Source organism: Aplidium turbinatum, chromosome 3 (assembly GCF_918807975.1).
Source record: "Aplidium turbinatum chromosome 3, kaAplTurb1.1, whole genome shotgun sequence".
NCBI lineage: Eukaryota > Metazoa > Chordata > Ascidiacea > Aplousobranchia > Polyclinidae > Aplidium > Aplidium turbinatum.
Window position 1 is genome coordinate 845,162 of NC_137474.1, and position 23,100 is coordinate 868,261.

The following is a 23,100-nucleotide window of genomic DNA, read 5'->3' on the forward strand; positions in this document are numbered from 1 at the left end:
CTATGGTTAACATAATTTAATACGATTTTTGTTTAGAAAAATTTTGGCTTGACTAGGGCGCCGTCACCAGCGAAACCATGGGAGTCACTGCTGCAGCTTGTGGAGTCGTCAGGTCGCGTTTACATAATGAAAAGTTCAGATTTACTGCCAGCGTCACGTTCCAGGGCTCAGTGCGCAAGGGTTATGTAACGTCATTCGACGCGTGTGATACTAAACCTGACGTTCTTTGCTGACATAGCGTATTGGTGTATGACGTAACAATACCGTTCTGAATAGATTGCAAAGGTGGATTGTGATTATTTGATACAAATGTGAAAATTATAAAAATATACAGAAATGTTGTTATACTGATTCAATATTTACACAAGAAGACTTCTTTGGAACAGAAAACATGACCTTGCACAATAGAACAGCTCTGCGTATGAAGCCAAGACACAAACGGAAAAGTCGGTTCCATTAAGGGGGCAGTTCTGCTTAGAAAAAAAAATTTCAATTTTTTATTTTATTTTATTGATATATATTGGAAATTTATCGTAGATTCCGAATATGCAGTTAGTTTTTACCTGTATTGCCCTCATCAAACGGAAGTCACATTTAAAGTCAAAGGCATGAATTTACCTAATTCTATTTTTCAAATGCGATTTACTCAAAATCATGTTTTTGTGCACTAAAAATGTTTCGTCTAGAAAACTACTTATTAGAATTGGCTAAAATTTTTAACAGATGTACAGTAGGCCCTTACGGACATAATGATTGAGTTTTGTTTCAATATTCAGAGTAATAAATATTTTATTACCAAATCCTGAAGTCAAATTTGCTCTTGATGCATGGCAATTATGAAATTTTTTGTATTTAAAAGAAATCCCCTCTATCAATTTATGGCTAGGATACCCTACTAGATCACCATGCAGTTTGAAGTCACTACCTCTAGCCATTTTCGAGTTTTTAGGGCTCGGGTGATTTTATGTACAAATTCAAAATGGTATAAACCCTTAATGAATTGCCCCAGCCTAACAAAAGTAAATATTTTTGGATAGCTTGTTTCCTCCTTTTTCCAGCAATATATGGTTTGTGGGTGAACTTTTGTGTGTAGATTGTTATTTATGACAAGTACGAAAAATGCGATTCTAAGTAGAACTGCCCCTTTAAGAAAAAATGGCTCAAAAAGAAAATACCGGAAGATGGTCACGAAGCTTGGTTTGTCATTCCATACAATCTTCAACCGGTGGACATAATCTGCATGCCATGAAAGAACACAACGGTGTATGGCTGCTAAAGCGGATAACACTTTCAAGTAAGAACTTCATTGTGACGCGATGGTGGAAGTTAAGAACCAAAACGTGTAAAAAACAAAAGCACGTGACGTTCAACGCATTGGTGGATGAACTTTTCACTCATTTACCACTAAAACATAAAGCACAACAAGCGTCAAATTGAACTCGAGCTTTACTCTATAAAAGCGAAAATAATTATCTGAACTTAATAAAAAGCACGTAAAAAAAGCAATTGCAGATCTCTGGTTGGCTAAACACTAAAAGTGCTTTTATGATTCAAAAACCTTCGAAAAACCACTTGAATTAAATTGACTAGTTGCTAGTGCAGGAAGATAGTTACAAGCCAGGCAGGCGGAAGGACGCACAGTGAAAACCAGTACGACAACGAACACGAAGCAAGATGCTGGAACTCTCCCGTGGGACCAAGTGATGCCACCACACCCAGAAGGCACTGCATTTGGGTCAACCACGTCGTAGAACATTGTTTGTTACGTTATAAAGCGGATCGAAATATAATTCCGAAGCTCTGTTGCCACGATCAAGAAAACGAATATCTTATTCAGACATATGGACTATCAACTTTGTCAGAATATCAGGCAAATATCTTCTGACAGGATTCTATTTGAATAAGCTTAACTGAAGATGATCTAGCCGCTAGCTGATCGAACTCGATTTTTAGCTGTTCATGATTGAACTGACTCGTGAGAAAATAAATTCGTTTGCCACGAGGTTCAAAAGCCACAACGTTGCAGACATCGGCCACAATGGGGGCGCGAATCCAGCATCTTGCCAAAGTGACATCAATTGTTCCAAAATGTTATTGTGCCTGTAACATTAATTTAATAATTCGCAACACTTAATATCGGATTACAAAAAATTATGCTAATTTTTTCCTAATCGTTCAGGCCTTCTGGCTAAACAAACAACTTGGCATTCCACAAGGTTCTATTAGGCGTCCGTCTGTCCGCCATCTTGTTCCTGTCCTCCATTGACCAGAAAGGCGCGCTCTACCTGAGACCTTGGTTTGCTAATGAGGCTCTCTTGTAGAATCTTCATCAAGGAAATGATGGGAAACTCAGCGAGCATCGCAACCACGTAGGCGACCATGTTGGCTAGGACCAAAGTGGCTGAAAGGTTCGAAAGCAATGATTGGTTTTATTTCAGGATAGAATCAGTTCATTTAGTTTTCTATGATTAAACATTGACAGCATTCTATACTTCCCTTATGTCACATTTAGTAAATGTCACTCCTCTCTTCGAACTTAGCAAAACAAATCGCAACGCCACGTGGTGGATTTACATTCAGGAGTCGATTTTCTTAAGGGCTTTCCAAGATGAAGGAACTCCCCATTTTCATACCGATATATCGGTATCGGTAATATCGGCCATTTTTTGAGTATCGGTCGGTATCGGCAAAAGTTGGCCGATACCGATATGCGATACTAAACATGTAAAAAAAAGGCGTTTGGTGTGGATTTTCTGCAGATGCAAACATATAGATTTTTTAAAATAGTAACTAACATCACATTGATGTAGAAAAATAACCTGTTCAAATTTTTGATACCTCACGCTCCCATGACTTCATGCGCGCACCTTTTGGCATTGTTTGCTTACAGTGATTCTTTCATTCAAACAAAACGTTTTGTTTCAGCAGTTTTGCGTTGTTCGATTCTTAAGTTGTGAAGGAGACTCAATTTCTCCAATATTTATCATTTGTGTTTCTTTTTTACTCTCAGCAAAGGATAAAACCAGGCCAAGACTACCCAGGTAGCAAAAATGTATAATTTTGCATCGTTTGAAAAACCCATGTAACTTGGTTGTTTTATTAAACTCACCAAGCTTAAACAATGTCATGGCAGAGTAAGTAGGCTCAAAATGAAAGCAATGGGACTATGAATCCTCACCAAACTAATCTATAAATGGTCTTGTTGCACCTAAGATGACAACCTCATTGTGAAGAAAGGAGCGTCCTTACCGGCTATCAGCACAAGGCTGAGCAGTGAGCACTCACTAGCACAGCGAGCTGTTGCGATTCGCTAACCATAACGGTGTAGCTTCCACGGGTCTACTACTATTCGGCGAGTCCAATTCGGCTAGTCCGATTCGGTGAGTGCCTTATTCGGCGATTTAAAATTTTTTTTTTTAAATTATTGGGTACCGTAGCCTAATTATCATTGCCGCTTTTACATCGTTTTAACGTCGCTAAACGTTGAAATAAGACCCTAACCCCAACCGTGCTCAACCGTGTGCAGATAGCCGGGAAGAACGCTCCTTTCTTTACAATGAGGTTGTCATCTTCGGCGCAACAAGACCATTTATTGATTAGTTTAGTAAAGATTCGTAGTCCCATTGCTTTCATTTTGAGCCTACTTAGCCTACTCTGACATTGTTTAAGCTTGATGAGTTTATTACAACGAAAGGTGGAAATTAAATCACAAACTGATAGAACCAGCTTACTAAAAACAACCAAGTTACAAGGTTTTTTTAAACGTTTAGCAGCGTAAAAACGATGCAAAATTATACATTTTTGCTACCTTGGTAGTCTTGGCCTGGCAAAAGCTTCTCAACCAAACGACAAGCGCCCTTAGGGGTAGAACCTTTGACATACTGATATCCAATTGAACGAACCCGAACCATCAACAGATGTTAGGTTGTCCGTCCAATTGTGGCCATTTCAGCGTTCAGCCAGAGAGTTAATTATTACTTTAAACTTTTTTTGGTAATTACACAACAAACAAGAGCAATAGCAGTGGTGGGAAGTTGCATTTTTCCTTTGTTCCGAGAAACGCAACCTTGATGACGTCATGAACAGCGTAGCTTCTGATTGGTTGATGGTTCGTGGTTCAATGAGATATCAGTATGTTAAAGTGCCTACCGCCCTTAGGTTGCACATTACTTGTCGAATAGTTTTTGTACGACTACACAATTGACTTGGTTTATATTTTACATCTTATTATCAATTATGATTGCCTATTTGGAGAGTTTGCGCAAACCCTTTATTAATTTTTCAGAAACCCCAATTATGATGTAATGTTTCTTCCCTTATAAGGCATCTGCAGCTAATAAGGCCCGGCCGGTAATAAGGCCCACCCCCGAGATCTCCGTTGTTACAAATCTTTTAAACAAAAGTGAAATCTTTGGTTGCTGCCATGGTGAATTGAGACTTACTGGTAAAGTTTCACCGCCTAAAGTTTACAATTTTTTGAGTTACGGAAAGTTGAAGTTTGGGGGGACTGAAATTGAGTGGTTTTCTTAATTTTCACATATTTTAGACTGCTCTGGAGTTAACAAACTGCTTTGACTTCGGTTTTTTTGCACTTTATGTGAAAGATATGTGCATGCTGATGCAGTAAAACCAATAAATTTGAACTTTTTTTCTAATTAAAGCAAGACTGATAATGATGATCACGACTAGGCTAATGTTGGTAATAAGGCTCATGGGCACATGAGGTAGGAAAATTGTACCGTTGTGCACCCCTAGTTAAGAAAGTGACGGTTAAAGACTTGAGTAACCCAAAAAATTCTTGTTACACCATTAATCCAATGTTTTATTGCAATGGAAATATCATAATTTCATTATCAAAATACTTTAGTATCCCTAACACATCTAAAAACACCATGTCGCTTTGAAAAAAATGGAGCATGGGAAAGGAGGGAATAGTTGTCTCTGTGTATTTACTTATTAGTTCTGTGCCTGTGTTGCCGATTAGAAGTTGTTTTGTGGTGTTGTTATTGTGAAAATCACTTTTGAAAATATACCTTTTCTATCACTTTTGGTGCAAATTCAAACCGGGCCTTATTCACAACGCATGCATCTAATAAGGCCCGCTTGAGATTTTTTTAATATTTTACAACCCCTTTTACTTAGAAACTTGTTTCATAGATATGTTGTTTAGATAGACTCAAAGTATCTTCATTCCAAGTTTCGTTCAAAATTATGCAGTATTTAGAAAAATATTAAGGTTTGAAAATTAGCGGGCCTTATTAGCTGCAGGTGCCTTACCCCAGTTTTCAATCACGGTGGCCTTTCATTTCTAAAACCTACTATTATGACACAACATTGAGTTGAGATTGGATTCTTGAATCTTCAAGTGCCAAGGACTTCCAAATCCGTCCATTGTCACTCATAATGACGTAGTAATGCCCCCTTTGGCACCTAATGTTGCCCATTTGAAGTTCTCCTTGCTGCTCTATAAATTTCCAAATTTGGTTGGTTTTGTGGCGTATTTTGGAATTTATTTATTGAAACTTGAACACAACTAATTTTGAATTTAGGGGATTTTTTGGTTTTAGACTAATTTGTCACTGTGTCAGCCGCGGTGGTGCCACGGCTTGTGTTTTAGCACAAGATCTTGTGGTTTTACTTTTGATCTTGTGCTTTAAGTTTTACCTTATTTGCATAAAACTATTAAAAAAAGCTTTGAATTGGCATAATTTGAAAAAAACGTGATATCGGTATAGGCCAAAATATTGGTATCGGTACATTTCTATTGTTGCTACCTGGGTAGTCTTGGCCTGGCAAAAGCTTTTCAACCAAACGACAAGCGCCCTTAGGTTGCACATTAGGGTGGATCGTCTTTCAACTTTTTTTCTTGATCGCTTATTAATAGTGCGGAAAAGTTGTGCACTGACATGTTAAGCACAACACAAAAAAAAATTTTCAAAAACTTGACTATCTTGGGTTGCCCCAAAGAAGTTGAAATATTAGAAAAAAGTGGAAAATTTCCAAAAATTTTATTTTTTGTTTTAGTTTTTAATCGCTTGTTAAGAGCGCGGAAAAGTTGTGCACTGACATTTTAAGCACAACACAAAAAAAAATTTTCAAAAACTTGACTATCTTGGGTTGCCCCAAAGAAGTTGAAATATTAAAAAAAAGTGGAAAATTTCCAAAAATTTTATTTTTTGTTTTAGTTTTTAATCGCTTGTTAAGAGCGCGGAAAAGTTGTGCACTGACATTGTAAGCACAATGCAAAAATAAATTTCCAAAAAAATTAATATCTTGAGGTGCCCCAACAAAGTTTAAAATTCAAAAAAGAATCGCAAATTTTTAAACATTCATTTTTTACACATTTGTAACTGCACTACCTCCCGCGATCATTGTAAATTACACAGAAAATCAATATTTACAAGTAGAATTACAAGTACATGTAGGATACGCAAACCTTTTAAGAACATAATCTAAAATCTTGTTTTGTATTGAGACGCGGCATGTCTTTCCTGGATTGTAGCCGACTTCTGATGAATCCATCGCGGTTAGCGGCATGTCTTTCCTGGATTGTAGCCGACTTCTGATGAATCCATCGCGGTTAGCGGCACCACACACTGCAACAGAAGCCTCCGCGACAACCTTGGCACCTCGCTCGAATGCTTGCGTGTGGCAGGGGAAATTGAGAGAATGTTGGCTCGTGTTGATGTTTTTGAACGACAACAATTCTCTGTTGTCATTTACATAGTTATTGGAAGTTCGGTTTTGTCGTTATCGGTTTGCCAGCATATCATATCAACATAACTGACAGCATTAAAATTGAATTTTGGCAGTTTGAAGCGCCGGATTTCAGTGCAAACGGGAGTTTCTCGTGCAAGCAGTATACGGCGTATTTCCAGCTCACGCACATGTGATTCTTTGTCAAACAGCATTGATAAAAGCATGTTTTCGCTTTGGCCAAAAAATTCATTTCTTTGAATAACAGGGTCGACAATGGCCTTTAGTTTATCCAACAGGTAGCGAGATTTGCTGATGGTTTGCCATAGATGAACAGCACCGATGATACAGAGTGGATTGCACTTTATTTCGAACCACATAGGAGCATATACCTTCATGACAAAGGTAGCCAGCGTTTTTAAATTATCAGAGAGTTCTGTGGTCCCTATATTCAACCGCAGAATGCGATTCCCGCAGTTAGCCAGCGTGAGTGATTAAGCTTACCTGGACTTCTTGTGGCGAGTGAACTGGGAATTTCTACTGTACAAACGCAATGACAAATGTCCCGGAGGTATCTTTGGTCCGTGCTTAAATCGGTCACACCCATATGAGGAAAATTACTTGGTATTGATTCAAATCGTCGGATAGGCATTTTATCACATGTAAGTAAAGCCTTTCCAATCGGTAGACACTTTTACATCACCCACTCGTCGAAGAGTGCCTGCTTTTCAATGTGAAATTGCTTTGTGTTTTAGTCACAATTTCGACTTGTTAAAGTGGCTACCATTAAGATCCTTCTTGCACTCAGTTCAGTTGCAGAAGAAAAAATAGTATTAGCAGAAGGTGGGAATCGAACCCGCGAAATCGAAATTACTACTCCTCTGCCCTAACCATTAGGCAACGGTGGTTGTGGTGAAGCATTCAGTTAAATTTCTTTGTATCAAAATTTTTCGATCAGAATATCACGTGTCGAGTCACATGACTGAAATCAGCTGAATCGCGAATGAACATGTCACGCATGATTGCGTACCTTTTCGGCGAGTGGGTAATGTTAAAGTGCCTACCTTTCCAATCTGTCCGGAATACCCACGAGGACCAGTTGTACTGCCATCCAAAAACTCAAAAAGATGCCGCAGGGGTAATTCGTTTGCGTGGAGTTGACATACCAACCATTGCAGCGGTTTTCGAAACTCTAATTCCACCATTCGGATAACAACGCCTGCATGACCCGTATTTACCACAGTACTATCACACCCCACGGCTGTTATTAAGCTAGTGTCTGTTCCTTTATCATGAACTGCTGATATTACGGAGTCGACAATGCTTCCGGCTGTTCCCGCAGCTGGACTTACGTGGCTAAAATACTGAGATCCCAATTTGGCGATAATACACACATGCTCTTCAACAACATATCTTCTGTGAGACACCCCATGCATGATCGTCTACTAAGGGGAAGACACCCCATGATCGTCTACTAAGGCCCGCACTAAGTGGAAGGCAGCAAACGTTGGTGAATGTTCATATTATTAAACAGGATACAGACAACCATGACATCAGCAATGCGAAGTAAATATTGATTTTCAGAAATTTTCTGGAGCGTTTAAAAATTAAAACAAAAAATAAAATTTTTGGAAATTTTCCACTTTTTCTAATATTTCAACTTATTTGGGGCACCCCAAGATATTAAAAATTTTGAAATTTTTTTTGTGTTGTGCTTACAATGACAGTGCACAACTTTTCCGCACTCTTAACAAGCGATTAAAAACTAAAACAAAAAATAAAATTTTTGGAAATTTTCCATTTTTTCTAATATTTCAACTTCTTTTTCTAATATTTCAACCCAAGATATTAAAATTTTTAAAAAAAATTTTTTGTGTAGTGCTTACAATGTCAGTGCACAACTTTTCCGCACTAGTAATTAGCGATTAAGAAAAAAAGTTGAAAAACGATCCACCCTATTGCACATTACTTGTCGAATAGTTTTTGTACGACTACACAAATGACTTGGTTTACATTTTACATCTTATTATTAATTATGATAGCTTATTTGGAGAGTTTGCGCAAACACTTTATTAATTTTTCAGAAACCTCAATTATGATGTAATGCTTCTTCTCTTATACCCCAGTCCTCAATTACGGTGACCTTTCATTACTAAAATCTACTATTATGACACAACAATGCGGTTGAGATTGAATTCTTGAATGTTTAGTAAATTATACCAATTGAAAGCTTTTTTTAATAGTTTTATGCAAATAAGGTAAAACTTAGCATTTGATATAATTCCTTACAAATACCAAAATTGCTTCTTTTTGCAACACCAAAGTATCGGCCAAAATATCGGTATCGGCCTAAAAAAGTGATATCGGGATCGGTAACGGTCAAAATATTGGTATCGGTACATCTCTAATTTTAAACAAACTTATGAAGCTAGAACCAGACTTTGAGTAAAAGCAACTTATAGAAGATGGATAACAATCGCCATTCCCCAACTGGGAAAATAAGTTGACACCTTGGCGGTTCTCGCGGTCCGGATATGTTGACAAGAACAACTAACATCACTTCCACATACTGTAAAACCACAGTATTTCAACTAATATCGTCAATTTGAGAGCGCCAGACAACATGTAGATTGTAGCTCTAACCAGCAACTCACCCAAGTAGAAGACCAGAATCATAGTGATATTGAAGTGAATGAGAGTTTCCTGAGTGGCTGCTAACCAATATATGACCAGGGGATGGACGAGGTAGGCGCAGTAGGTCAACCGACTCAGAGGAATCAAAGCTTTCCAACTGAGGAGGGTGTTGATTGGACCTGCGAGTATTTCAAACCTTTTGTTTATTTCTCCTTAACCTTGTACGTCATATTCGTACAATGTCATAAGGAAGGTGTCATGCTTAGCACAGAATCAAATCATCAGAAAACCTCAAATCGAGCACTTTCAATGGCAGTTCGCCACTGGTGCTCGTCTGGAAGTTTTTCATAGTGGCATCAACATGAGAATGGGATGAGCCGCCGCTATATTATGATATGCTGATGTTTTTCCGATTTACTCTTGAACGCAGTGAACGAATAATGGATTGACTGAAACTTCATCAAAACCGTGACACGCAAGATTGGATACCGGTAATGCATTTGTTGATTCACATTTAGTTGATGTTGTTGTTGATTCACAATAGACCACAAGCAAGCAGCTTCCACCTACCTCCATATCCATTCACGCAAGCGATGGTCACCCACGCCATTGCTGCACACCACAGCGGACGAGACACGGCGTTGTAGAAAGCGGCGGTATTGTTGTCCAACAATTCCCCTTGAGAAAATGAAGGATAGAGCCCGTAGAGCAATGAGCAACTTATGGCAGCCGCCATCACCCAGCCAAGGAAAGCGACAATCTAGTGATTATCAAACAACAACCATCAACAGAAATGTTGTTGTTTGTGAACACCTTGATTGATTTTTGACCACACACCAAACTTGTCTTACAAGCCTACAATATATTTACGACAGTACTGTACCCAATACAACTGTGCCTCAGGTGCTCATCAAAACCGTTAGTCGTAAGCAAGAAACTATGCATCTCTGAGGAATAACAAACTCACCTTCGGCATCCTGATCTTCTTATAAGTGTGCAGCACATAACCGGTTAATAGCCCAACAATGTACGCCCCAATTCGACACCATGGTTTGGAATACAAGTCTTGCATGAAGGGGCTGTATTGGACCGGCGAAGGATGAGGGGAAGGCGTGGTAAAATTGCCACCAGTGCCATTAGTCATTGGGGTAGTGAAAAAATGAGGAAAAGGCGTGGTGAAATTGGCACCAGTGCCATTAGTCATTGGGGTAGTGAAAGGATGAGGGGAAGGCGTGGTGAAATTGCCACCAGTGTCATTAGTCACTGGGGCAGCGAAAGGATGAGCCACAGACCTGCATATAAAATCAACAACATATAAATGGAAATAATTTTTCTCTTCTCATCTGCATGGTCCTGTCTAAGTGGTCACATCTAAATGATTGTATCTGAATGCAGTGGCGGCTCGTGCCATGGTGCCGTGCTATGGCGGCTCGTACCGTGCTGTGCAAGGCTGCGGCCTCACCCGAAAGAAAGAGAAGAGGGAAAGTATGTTTTCCTCTGTGTTTGTCCGACCCGGTTACCTTTTTCACTTAAGAATAGCGGATCAAAAATTAAAATATTAAAAGTTTCGTTTGGCAACACCGACTTTGGGAAAACTGCTCTGCAGCCGGAGATTCTGGATTTCAAGCGCTCTAATTGACTAAAAATTATCCTTGAAGCTCCACCTCTTTTGGTATTTTACAACAATTTTTGATCTGTTGGGGCTGCATGGAAAACAGCCCCACCTAACCGAATAACTGTACAGACTTTTTAAAGTTAGTTTTTATTTCGCAGAGTAGCGATGAGCCATGAATGTAGAAGTGTTTGCTGTAGAGTTACGGTATTTAACAGGTTATAGGAAGTGCTAGTCCAGCCTAGGGCATCTCAAAATCACTTGAACCTTGTGTGCAACGGCTAGGCTAGTCAAGAATAAGCTCAATACTAGTAAAATTTGTCTCCAAAGCAATACCGTTAGTTTTTTTTAAATACAGTTTAGAAATACATCAACTTTTCAACAAACTTTGAATGCATTTTTTCAAAATTTGGGGTAAAAACATGCTCAGAACGCACCAAATTTAATGCAATTTTTCAAATTTTTCTGGGGGGTTACCCCCCAGACCCCCCGCGAAGTCGTTCGCCTTCGGTGAACTCAGCGACGGGCTTCGCCCCCCGGACTACTTATTGCAGCCCCACTTCTCACAAACAGCACCAGCCGCCACTGTCTGAATGGTTGCGTCTTGAGTGGTTGGGTCTGAGCAATTGCAATTGAGTGACATCAAAGCAGTTATTAAAACGCAAAGTGATCAAATCTTAAGCGAATTACTCACGCGGCGAGTAAGCCTATTCCAGACGCGATCGGTTGCTGGTGGGTGACTGATGAGAAGATTCCAGTTATAGCGATGCTTGAAGTGAGGGTTGCCAGCGCACTGCCAAGTCCGAACAATGGCCACCTGTTGACGTGGTACAAGATGCTGTTATTCCAATAATCGAACACAGCCTCAAACACAGAGATGAATAGCTAATCGATCTCCAATCTCCATCAAAGGTTAGTATTCTGCTTACCACTGAAGATGTTGCGAATGTATTTTAATTTTATGAAAATAATTTCGAAATTATTCATTTATTTAAATGAAGCAAAAAAGCAAATCTAGACAAGAAGTTGTTCAATGTATTTTAATTTTATGAAAATAATTTCGAAATTACTCATTTATTTGAATGAAGCAAAAAAGCAAATCTAGACAAGAAGTTGTTCTCAGATACAAAGTGTTCAGTGACAAGCATTCCCGACACTCACTTATAAAATAGATAGAGGAAGAGTGGAGCCAGCAAATAAAACTGAGTGTCATTGGAAAGATACCAGCCCCAACCGAAGCACTGCAACGTAGAAGTTATGATATTTTTACCATTCAAACAATTCTTCCACTTTTCATTTGAATTCCACAAATTACAGCTATTTCAAAAAGTCAATTGTAAAGAATTCAAAATGTTTTAAAATTATTTACTAACAAACAAAAGATGCGACTTGCAAAATTCTTCATATTAATTTCAGTGGTGACTGGAGATGTTTATAAATGTTTCTATGTTTATAATCTTTCTTCTACAAACCTCACCTCTACTTGTAAGTCTCCCACAGGGTATAAGTTGCTGAAGTAGAGGAGGTTAGTGTACCAATATTCCCTGCATGGGGCCTTTAATCCTTCTACACTAACGGGCCACGAGGGCCCACCTCCCAAATGAGGGTACACACTGACCATCATAAACAACACGAAGGCGTAGGCAGGGGTAAGTCTGAACAAAGTTTAGGTTCGGTTAACATAATCCAGTTTTAATTTCACTGCTGGAACATTTCACTTAAGAGACAAATCGTTCAAAGATTTATGCTTAGACTGTTCCTCATTCAGTCTATCCCATCTACTAGGTGGAGAAGTGCCTGTACGTATGCTGCTCCACTATACATCTCAAAACTTGAACCATCGACACTTGATAACTAACAATAATAGAATATGTGATTAGACAAAATGTCCATACAGCAACCAATTTCTATTCGAACTGGGCATGAGATCTGTGAAGAAAGATAACACGTAGTTGTGGGACAAACGACAAAACGCAGCTGCTTCTCACCTGAGATAACGGAGCAGGTACATCATTGGGACATCCATCCTTCCGTGACGTTGTTCCAAGGTCCGGAGGCCAAGATACACCACAAGCAGTCCGCTCAAGAAGAAGAACGTGTCCACGGAGAAGAACGCATTCCCGATGGCTTGGAACTCCCAATGGTTGATGAAATATTCGGCAATGAATACAGGATTGTCTGGACACAAAATGTTGCTTGACAACAGCACGCATATCTGCACTGCTAAACGATTTTGTTTTAACAAGAAACTTCATATCACTGTGTGGACTGGTACAAGTTGGAAGAGCAGCACAAGTTGTGAAGTTGGAAGAGCAGCACAAGTTGTGAAGTTACACCATTCGAACAAAGGGTGAATGTGTCCATAGCGTTTGAATTGTAAAAAGTGAATATTTTTGAGTTATATCCAAATTCACACAATTACAATGGACAACCTTAACCATTCAACAAAGGTTCACGGCAAGGCGCATGCTAGGTGTACGTCATCAGTCACTGTACTTCGGTTATTTCGGTGTATACTCTAGAAAATTTGTACTTCGGTAATTGCCACCGCCATGTCAAGATCGAAGTTTAAATCGGTAATGATTTAGCCAAGACAAAAATAGGCTAATTTCGAATGCCGACTACGTGCGATCTTCACCGACTTTACTGACTAGACTAGAATGAAAAGTGTTTTAATTTTGGAAATAAGAATTATTGTTATGCTTATGTGTAAAACTTGTTTGTGCGGAGGTATATAAAGCACTTTCAAAATAAGAAAAAGCAAGCAATTACGTAATTTAAAATTGGCAAATTCCAACAATATGTTTGCGATTGTAGAACAGCAAACGTGAAATCATAGATCTCGTCATGGAGGTGAGCAACAACTTGAAACTGAAGCTATTTTTTTAAGTTATTGTTGATGAAATCACACAAATTTACGTCATAATGCAACGTTTTGCTACAACGGAGAAAATTGAGCCATCAATCGCTATTGAACAGGATCACCGTTGAAAGCTGCAGTTAAGTTATTGGAGTGGAAAACGATTTATCACTTATTTTTTGTTCACAACAAGTGAGTTTTTTAAGAAACACAAATATAATGAGAGAATTACATTTTGAAGAAAGTTAAAAACAATGGAAATTCATCACGGGTCCCTACAAACCTAAACCGGTGGCGAACCCAAGAGGGCGATCGCCTTCTTTAAACACAACAAAGTAACTTTATTCACGGTGTAATTGCAAGGTTGGATTAATGTAGATCTACACCCCCATGTTTTGTTAAAATCGCGCAAACGGTTTTTATCACCAACCAATAAAAGCAAATATTTGCCAACTGTAAACGCCTGTCAATCAAATTGTCTTCCACAAAGACTCGCCAACAAAGCACACATAGAAACCGTGCCTGACAAGCATTACGCAAGATGACTGGCTGGGTGCGATTGCAAAGAATGAACCAGAATAAAGAATGAACAAAGAATGAATCAATAAGCGGTTGAATTTGAAATAAATTAATACATATGCAGCTTTCAGTCGTCACTTAGTGCTCAGCAGAAGGTAGGTCACACAACTATTGAACAAAAGGTGAAGACCAAATTGTCATTACATCCGATTACAGAGGATTGAGACTGAGCGATTCCCTTAGTTCGCACAAAGCAAACCAACCTGTTTGAGCTGGTGGAAATACATCGCACACATGTGGTTCACTGGTACATGTGGTTCACTGGTGCATGTTGGATGCTGCACGTGCCTCACACAATGGGCGACAAACTTCCACCCGACACGTCTATTACCACAGGTTGCGCAACACTGGTCGTTCAATACATTAAATGTGACGTCATTAAAGTAATAAAACGAGAGAAACAATCCCGCGTGATCACACGACATGACGAGGTCAAAGGGCAATTTGCAATCGTGATATGGTTTGTACTAAATACATCATATCGATTTTTGCTGAAAAACAATCATAAAATTGTTCATTGTTTGTGGCTTGTGGTAACAAACTATTACTGTTCTGATGGACATATTGTCTGCATACAGCAGTTAAATGACTTACATCAATAGTACAATGGTAAGTGGTAACAAACTAAACGCTAATGCACCAAGTAAAATATTTAAGACTAGTACTCTCTCCATTTTGTTTTAAAGAGGCCTGGTCTTCATCTCGGGAACCCTGATGTGTTAGGATGAAAACCAGGTTCCTTTGAAACAAAATGGAGAGAGTACCACCCTTAAATATTTTATTAATCACCAAAACTCACTTGCAAATGAGAAGGAGAAGAGGAAGCTGTGACCAAGCAGCACCCATGACATGCTCAAGAAGCGTATTCCATGAAGACATGTGATGTCGGTTGGCCTCTGCTTGGTGTCCAACAATCGCTTCGTGTTCTGGATGAGTGAAAATGACGTCAACAATCGATGGAAAGTTCCTGTGACGCAAATAATGGTCAATATGACGTGACAAGAAAGCTCTGGTCTTAAAACTAACTGGTACCGCTGAAAGTCCTTTCAAAATGTGGTTCTTTATAAAATATTCTGAACAAATTCAATGCCAATATTGAATTAATATTCAGTATACAGAGTGTTTCAAAACATTTGACATCATTAACAGTCTTGCAACTTTCCAATTATCGTTTATACGATCCCAAATTTTAACAGTATGTACAGTTATAACATAAAATTTCATCTTTTAAATTTCAGGCATTTTTCTTTTTTGATGTAGAAATGCCATATACAATAATGTGGAAAAAGCATTTTGTGTACGGTACTGGAGTAGCCTATGCTAGAACACAGTCGAATAAGACTGTGCACTGTGCAGAGTGCATTTGCGCAACGATTTGGAAACAAAGGGCCAGATGGAAAGCAGATTTGGACATGACATAAAAAGTTCGAACAAGAAAGTTGTTTGAAAATTCCAGCTTCAGAAACAATGGGTCCCATGTTACATTTTTGCACCGGGGCCCCAACTGATGAAGCTACAGCTCTGATTGTAACTGTAAGATTAAAACTGCATTCAAATCTTATCATGTTTTTATTTGAAATTTTATTAATTTTCCAGAAAACCTAAAACAAAATTCCAGCACAGCCGTGATTTTCTGAATAAGTATGTGCTTCCATCAGTGTTTCTCGCTTATTCTAATTGCTTAGCACTAAAATCTACTCACCATGTTCAGCTTTACGAGATGGTGATGGCAAGGTGTCGTTGAGGACAAAGGCTGAGTTTGATTTTTCTTCCACTTTGTCCAACTTATCGCTAATATATTCATACCCGGTGGATGAAATCACCAGAGCAACCAACACAGAAAGAAGAAACCTGCATTAAAAACATAGAAACATAAAATAGACAACTCACTGCAATGCACGTTATGATGTCCCCAGGCTTCGCCTAATGTCTCGTTGGTATTCTGAACGTTGACATAAAGGTTTGGCCACGGCTGGTCGTATGTTAGTTTTCCATAAAACAATAAATTTGATCAAGGCCACAACAACATGGAAAAGTATTTCACCACATACTGAAATATTTTTAGATTAACTTCATTGAAATAATTACAGTAGTTGCATTGCTATTTGTTATAAGACTATAGGACTGTCGTTTAAAGAAAACAAATATTTCACGGGAACTGTTTTTACATCAAGTGGAACCAATGGCAATGCAAGGGGGCCCTTACAATTTCCTCCAACTCAAACTAAACTTTTAGCTGCACACAAGGACCACCCTGCCTGTCACAGATATTGAAAAAGTAAAGTTTCTGCTTGTTGTTAAAGTGTCTGCGAAGTATTTAGTCTATTAGGAATTCTTTAGTCTACTGGTGCCGCTGAACGCAGAGCTGTTCTTCAAGTGTGTTGCCTAAGCGTACACCCAAAGAATTGAGTCGTCGTTCCATGACCTTGCCATTTACAATCAGTCACTTAACCGTATGAGTCATAAGGTGGATGAACAAAAACCATAAATAAAAAAAGACTTACAATCCACCGATATCCGTGGCTTCCCACTCAGTGAACTGCTTTGGACATTGAATGTTGACAGTTAAATTTTTTCCAACCACCTTTGAAAAGAATGATTGAACAACAGACTCTGGACAAGCATCTGGGAAGCAGCTTCCAATTGTAACGCCTTGTGATGCACCCAATCCTAATGCAGCCTTTAAAAAATTCACATTGTTAGAATTATGTGCTCAGAGTTGAACAAAACTAGGAATACGTTGCACAAAATTCCCACGTACAGCGAGATCAGCAATGTCTCACACAAAATTTTTTGAAAATTAGCAAACTCAATAATTTTTCAGGGCACATTTGCACATTATAGTGACTATAATATATAGTCATTCAATTTTTAAAATTAATTTGCCTGTACAACTATATCAAATAACCATCACACCGCTGCATTCTCTTCAAGTAATTGACAACACAAAAATGTTTTATTGAAATAGAGAGGAGGATCAGATTGAGATTGATTGATATTAGCACATAATAAGCAAGTGGCGGTTTGGAAACAATTGCACTGAAAGTGCAGGATATTCAGAAGATTTTTTAGATTACGGCTTGCAGTAAATGCAAAGATTATGTGACAAACTCAGAATTTGGATTATTTGCTCAAAGATTACTCACAGTCATGGTGCGTGAAATGTTAGCACATATACAGGGTGCGGACAAAGTCCTTGGACTAAAATTAAATTTTAATTTACTATATATGTCCTTAAATAGATTTAGTAAGTGTTTGATAGTGCGTATTTATTGTATCAAACCTTATCTTTCAGAATGTGTCATCAGTTCATCACAATTTAGATTTATTTTCAAGTATGAGTGATAAACGTGCAGCTATCATTCAGCTTCATCGAGCAGGCAAGACCAATTCAGAGATAATAAAGCTTCTTGAAGCACCGATATCAACAGTTTATCATGTTGTTAGCAGGTTTAAAGAACTGAACAGTGCCGAAGATCGCCCTCGAAGTGGGTTACACCTCACAGAAACGAAACTCGCTCGAGCTAAAATTCTTCTGAATAAAATGAAGTCAGGTACGGACACAGGAGAGATCATTTTCTCAAATGAAAAATTGTTCAATGTCGAAGCAATGTGTAGTGTACCCGACAAAATGATCGTATCCTTGCTAAGTCTTCTGCAGACATTCCTGACTCCATGAAAAAGTTTTCAGGCACCAGAAACCGTCTTCTGTCATGGTGTGGGCTGCTGTCTCCAAACCCTGGAATACTCCCCTCACTTTTGCTCCACAAGGCGCTAAAGTTAACACCAATTCGTACATTGAGACAAATTTGACTCCTGCCCTTGCAGAGACTAAGAAACACTTCAAAAGGAAGCCATTCACATTCCAACAGGACGGTGCACCAAGAAAACCCAGGAATGGTGCCAGAACCATTTTCCTCATTTCTGGAGCAAGGACCTGAATTCAATGGACTTTTGCGTTTGGTCCATTTTGGAGGCAGATGCCTGTGCTTCATCCCATGACTCAGTTGAGGTGTTGAAGTGCTCTCTCAAAAAAGCATGGGGCAAAATACCCAAGAAACCCTACGTAAAGCAGTAGGGAGTTTCAACAGTAGTCTTGAGCGTGTTATTCACAGGCCAGAAGGGAACATATTGAATGAAACTTTGTACGATTGTTAGTTAGGCTACTGTCTTGGCCATACACCGTTAAAATATTTTGTGATTTTATTCACTATTTACAGAAATATTACACTTTAAAGCAGTCCAAGGATTTTGTATTCACCCTGTATAATAAGCAAGTTGCGGTTTGGAAACAATTGCACTGAAAGTGCAGGATATTCAGAAGATTCTTTAGATTACGGCTTGCAGTGAATGCAAAGTTTATATATATATATATATGTGACAAACTCAGAATTTAGATTATTTGCTCAGAGGTGATTCACAGTCATGGTGCGTGAAATGTTAGAAGAGTGTCAAAACAACTCATGTTTCTACTTTCAACTTTTGAGAAGATACTGCAGCCACTGCTGGAAAAGCAAATACAATCAGTAATCTGCTGTTGGTGTTTTGTACTCACAGGTTGCACAGGTTTACCAACGAATGTTTGACAATACTTTCCACTGAAATTAGTTGATTGTGCATTAACGCATTCATAATACAGTCCTAACCATTTCTGGTTTCCTCGTAGAATGCCACTTTCCAATTTGCCCCACGCATCTACCACTACAATATAAAAATTTAGAGTCAATTTGGTGGATAACGTTGTTTCATCTTTTAAAACAATGTTATTGCTAATAGCTGCAAACACAACATTGCAATTCCTATCAAAAACACATTTAGTCCTTTCCCAGTTTAGCTTAGATGCGTTTTCAGCTGAAGAGTTCCAATGAAGAGTCAAAGACTTCATAGTTAACACACTAAAGAAAACTTATAATGTCTCCAAAACAACATTCATTACCATAAAACAATTAATATGCTATAATATACTTTTAAGTACATTTGGCTTAGTGGTTAATGTGCCCACCTCTGAATCACTAAACATGGGTTTGATGCCTTGTCGTATCATACCAAAGACATTTTAAAAGTTGTACTGAATCTTGTTTCTGCTTGGCACTTGGCAAAAGGAATAGATTCAGGGTAAACATGTACTTGGCTGCACTGACACTGCCAGCTTTGTAAAGAGCTGAGTAGCAGCACATATTCGTGATGAATAAATCGGCAAACCGCTATATAACACAGATTATTGTTCCATACTAGTACCGTACCTATAAACTTGATTCAATATCTTTAAAGCATTAAGTAAATAATATATACAAAGTTTTGTCAAGTTTAAGCAATATAGAATATGTTGAAAAAATTGTGTTTGTACTATCATCATCTATTGGTAAAAGTTGAGTACAAAGCCATTCATACCTTGCAATGCATAGGGTTTCAATTGCTTCAGATCGTTAAAAAACTGCATCAATGAGTGAAGACATATCTGGGTGTTGTTGTCAACAACTGCTGCCTCTAAACTGTCTTGAAGACCTGATGGCAACTTTGCAACAAAATCTAAAATTTCTTTATCAGCCTGGCCAGATTGAGACACTCTGTGCTTCACCACACGTATAGGATTGTGCTCTGTGAGTGGAGTTTTTATCTCTTGTCCATTGCAGAAAACAAGAAAAGCAATTGACAAAAATAATGCATTCATGGCTTATTGTTAATTAAACTTCCAAGACACGTCTGTCATAAATTAAATGAATTATATAAACAATGCAGTGGCTAAGGTTACCACATAGTATATGATCATAGCCTCTTAGGCTACAGTTATCTAGTTACTTAAACATAAAATTGCTTTTTTCTTTTGCTAACTCTTCAGCAACATGGAAAAGTTGGCTTTGATAGCTTCACAACAAGTCGCTTTCTGTGTCCACATACATGGCTCATCTGTAGTGTCAATGTGAGAGCTTCCATAGGACCTGGGTTTGATATAGCTCAGAAATGCTATGTTTGGCAAACTTTATTCAAATTCAAGGTGATTTATTTGATGATGTTGCTTACTACTTATTTGCTACTTGTAATGGTATCTTAAATTGTCACAATGAGCAACAACTAAAATCATTATTATTTTATTCTCCTTTTTCAATGAAAATTGTTTTTATGCATTTACGATTGTGTTTAAGTTGAAAATTTTTGTTTACCAAAAGGAGACATGGCCACATTTGCCAAACTTTACTGTATGGAATCGTTAGTACTAAAGGATCTAACGTACTACTGAACAAATCCACATCAAAGTATACTGCAAGAATATCAAGTTGGTTCTTCGTGCTGACATCTGTCGTTTCATCAATGCTATAATCAATATAATAACGATCAAATCCTAAAACTTGTCGTATGATATAATATTAGTTGCCTTCTGTTTTCCCAGTTTCATGTTTGTAACTGAGGACTGCTGTGGGAAAAGGTTCTTTAGCAGAAGGACAAAATCTTCTGCTAGGGTTATTGGCAAATTGTGCAGATGCCACCGATGTCGTTCCTAAACATGTTTCCCCCCATGTCGTCCCTTGAAAGAAGTGTTGCCAGATGTTCAACTTTTTTTGTACATTTAAATGTAGGTAAAAATTAGGGTAGTTTGAAACAAACTTTTTCAAATCGAAACGAGATCTTTGCCACCTTTTCATTTTTTTAGCAAACATCTGAAAAAATACAATTAGCCTAGAAATTAATTTTTATTTTTGAAATGTAATCGAATAAAATCAGACTTTTAAAAATGGTAGCCACCAAATTGATTGTTTTTTGTTTGTTCATCAACTGATCCCACAAGTTGTACCAAACTGAAAGAATAACGTAACAAACAACACAACAAATATTTAAAATATAATAGCCTACTTTCGCAATTCTGCTTTTGTGGCCTATGTTTTAGCAAAAAGCGTAATCTTAGCGAATATCAAGTCTTTTCGGCAGCGTTATTCATAGGCAGTGGCTATTTGACCGGCGCCGGTCTTTGAATCTGAAACACTATTTGACCGGTCATGACGTCACTACAGACACCTTTTTCTTTTTTAAAGCAAAAGACGAGAAGCGCGTATATAAGTTCTAAATTTGACAATTTTATTCAACTTGATCCGTGGCGCGTGCGATACTTTGCTGGCTTCTATTCTAGAGGGAATGAGTTCGATACTACCCGGCAGCGTTCTTTTTTTTTTTTTTAACTAAAATTTGACCCGAAGTACATTTTTGTAGTCAATTTTTAATTTGAGTTGCCTACAACCCAATTTTTATGTCTTTTCAAATGTGAGTAATAAAGTTAGAGTTTTTTTAATTTGCTGGAATTTGAGAATTTCTCTGATTAATTTTTGTTTGTGGCCGTGCTAACTACTGATATACAGCCTACTACATAATTTTTCATTCAGGCACGTTTTAAACCTTTCAAGGTTATGCCACCTTTTCCCGTTCATTAACGTGTTGGTAGGTCTATATCGATTTTTGTAGTTAGTATCTTTTTTTTCCCGGACGCGTTGATGACGAAAAATAAAATGATTGATTGATGTGACCGTGTTTGCCGAACGAAGCATTACCGTACATTTTTGCTCTCAACAATCCTTCTCAACAATGCTCAACAATGTCTCAACATTTTTGCTCTCAATAATAGTTATATACAATGCTTCTTTTAAAAAAATGGAAATGGTATGTAAATGTAATGCAACTCAAATTAAAAATTGACTACAAAAATGCACTTCGGGTCAAAATTTAGTTAAAAAAAAAAGAATGCTTCCGGGTAGTATCGAACTCATTCCCTCTCAAGCCTTAAAGCAGCCGGCGGCCATGGCCGCTAAATAGTGCTTGAATGACCGCCGGTGCTACTTCCTCCGTCAGCCAAGTTTGGCCGCCGGTTTCTTCTAGCCAATTATTTAATTTCGCAATAAAATGATCGTGGATTAAATGTCGAAAATATGTAGTATCAAAGAGTGACGCAAAATTAGGTCAGCGCATTATAGTCAGTACTGTTGTATTGAATATATCCAGCTGCGATCACCAGCGCTGTAAGTCTTGTTTGCAATTCCGGATGTTTATTTTAACAAAGTGTTAATCCGAAGTGCTACTTTACATCGGCTGGCAATATTGTCGTTTTTATATCGATTCAATGTTGTCAGATATTGAATCGTTGTTAAAAAGGAGAACTAGGTTAGTTGACATCCGTGGGTAAAACACGTGTCTTCATAGTTGAGAACGCTGTGGGTTAGTGACTTCACACCCTCAATGGTGACATCATAACGAAATAAATGGTCAGGTTTTATGAAAGGCGTTATGCAGTTGAAACAATTTACTGAGCTGCGAGCAGTTGAAACAATTTAGTGTCGTTAGATTGTCCCGCAATACCGGATTACAATCCCGATAAAGCATTTAATGCGTGGTACAACGATTCTATTGCAGGACGTCGCCCAGACTTCAACAACGCTAAGTGATCATTTTAACATTGTTGCAAGTTTAATGCTATTTACTTGTGCTATCGTTATTGTATTTTGGCTTCCAAGCACGCAGATTTGGCCACCGAGAAGGAGCTCTCGGTAGGCCACAAGACAGGCGAATACGAGGTACAGAGTTCCATACTAAAATTGCTACTTACGTTATATAAAAATAACAGTTGTTGGTAAGTTTCTAAAGTGATCTCGATACGGTGGTGATCAGCGAATGACATTTGCTGCCGCCCTTATAGGCTACCAGCCGCCAGATAGCCAACGACTTGACATTCGACGAC

General features: G+C 38.2%; 1 protein-coding gene across 1 annotated transcript; it reads right to left on the reverse strand.

Annotated features, from left to right (window-relative positions):
* Positions 1 to 273: 273 nt before the first annotated feature.
* Positions 274 to 20,079, reverse strand: LOC145765907 (O-acyltransferase like protein-like). Its single transcript, XM_082577572.1, has 13 exons — positions 19,773 to 20,079; positions 18,937 to 19,082; positions 16,886 to 17,061; positions 16,084 to 16,232; positions 15,181 to 15,348; positions 12,931 to 13,120; positions 12,420 to 12,597; positions 12,104 to 12,183; positions 11,637 to 11,759; positions 10,298 to 10,622; positions 9,901 to 10,090; positions 9,351 to 9,509; positions 274 to 2,401 (listed from the first exon to the last, which is right to left on the reverse strand). The coding sequence occupies exons 1-13, from the start codon at positions 20,050 to 20,052 to the stop codon at positions 2,223 to 2,225; spliced, it is 2,343 nt and encodes a 780-aa protein (XP_082433698.1). The 5' UTR covers positions 20,053 to 20,079; the 3' UTR covers positions 274 to 2,222.
* Between the last annotated feature and the right edge of the window lie 3,021 nt (positions 20,080 to 23,100).

Excerpts from the sequence above, each read along its gene's own strand:
- LOC145765907 (XM_082577572.1), bottom strand. The coding sequence starts at position 20,052 with ATGAATGCATTATTTTTGTCAATTGCTTTTCTTGTTTTCTGCAATGGA. Across the intron at positions 15,349-16,083 it reads ATCTCGTAAAGCTGAACATG|GAACTTTCCATCGATTGTTG; the intron begins GTGAGTAGATTT and ends TTTGCGTCACAG. Across the intron at positions 12,184-12,419 it reads TGGGAGACTTACAAGTAGAG|TGCTTCGGTTGGGGCTGGTA; the intron begins GTGAGGTTTGTA and ends TCTACGTTGCAG.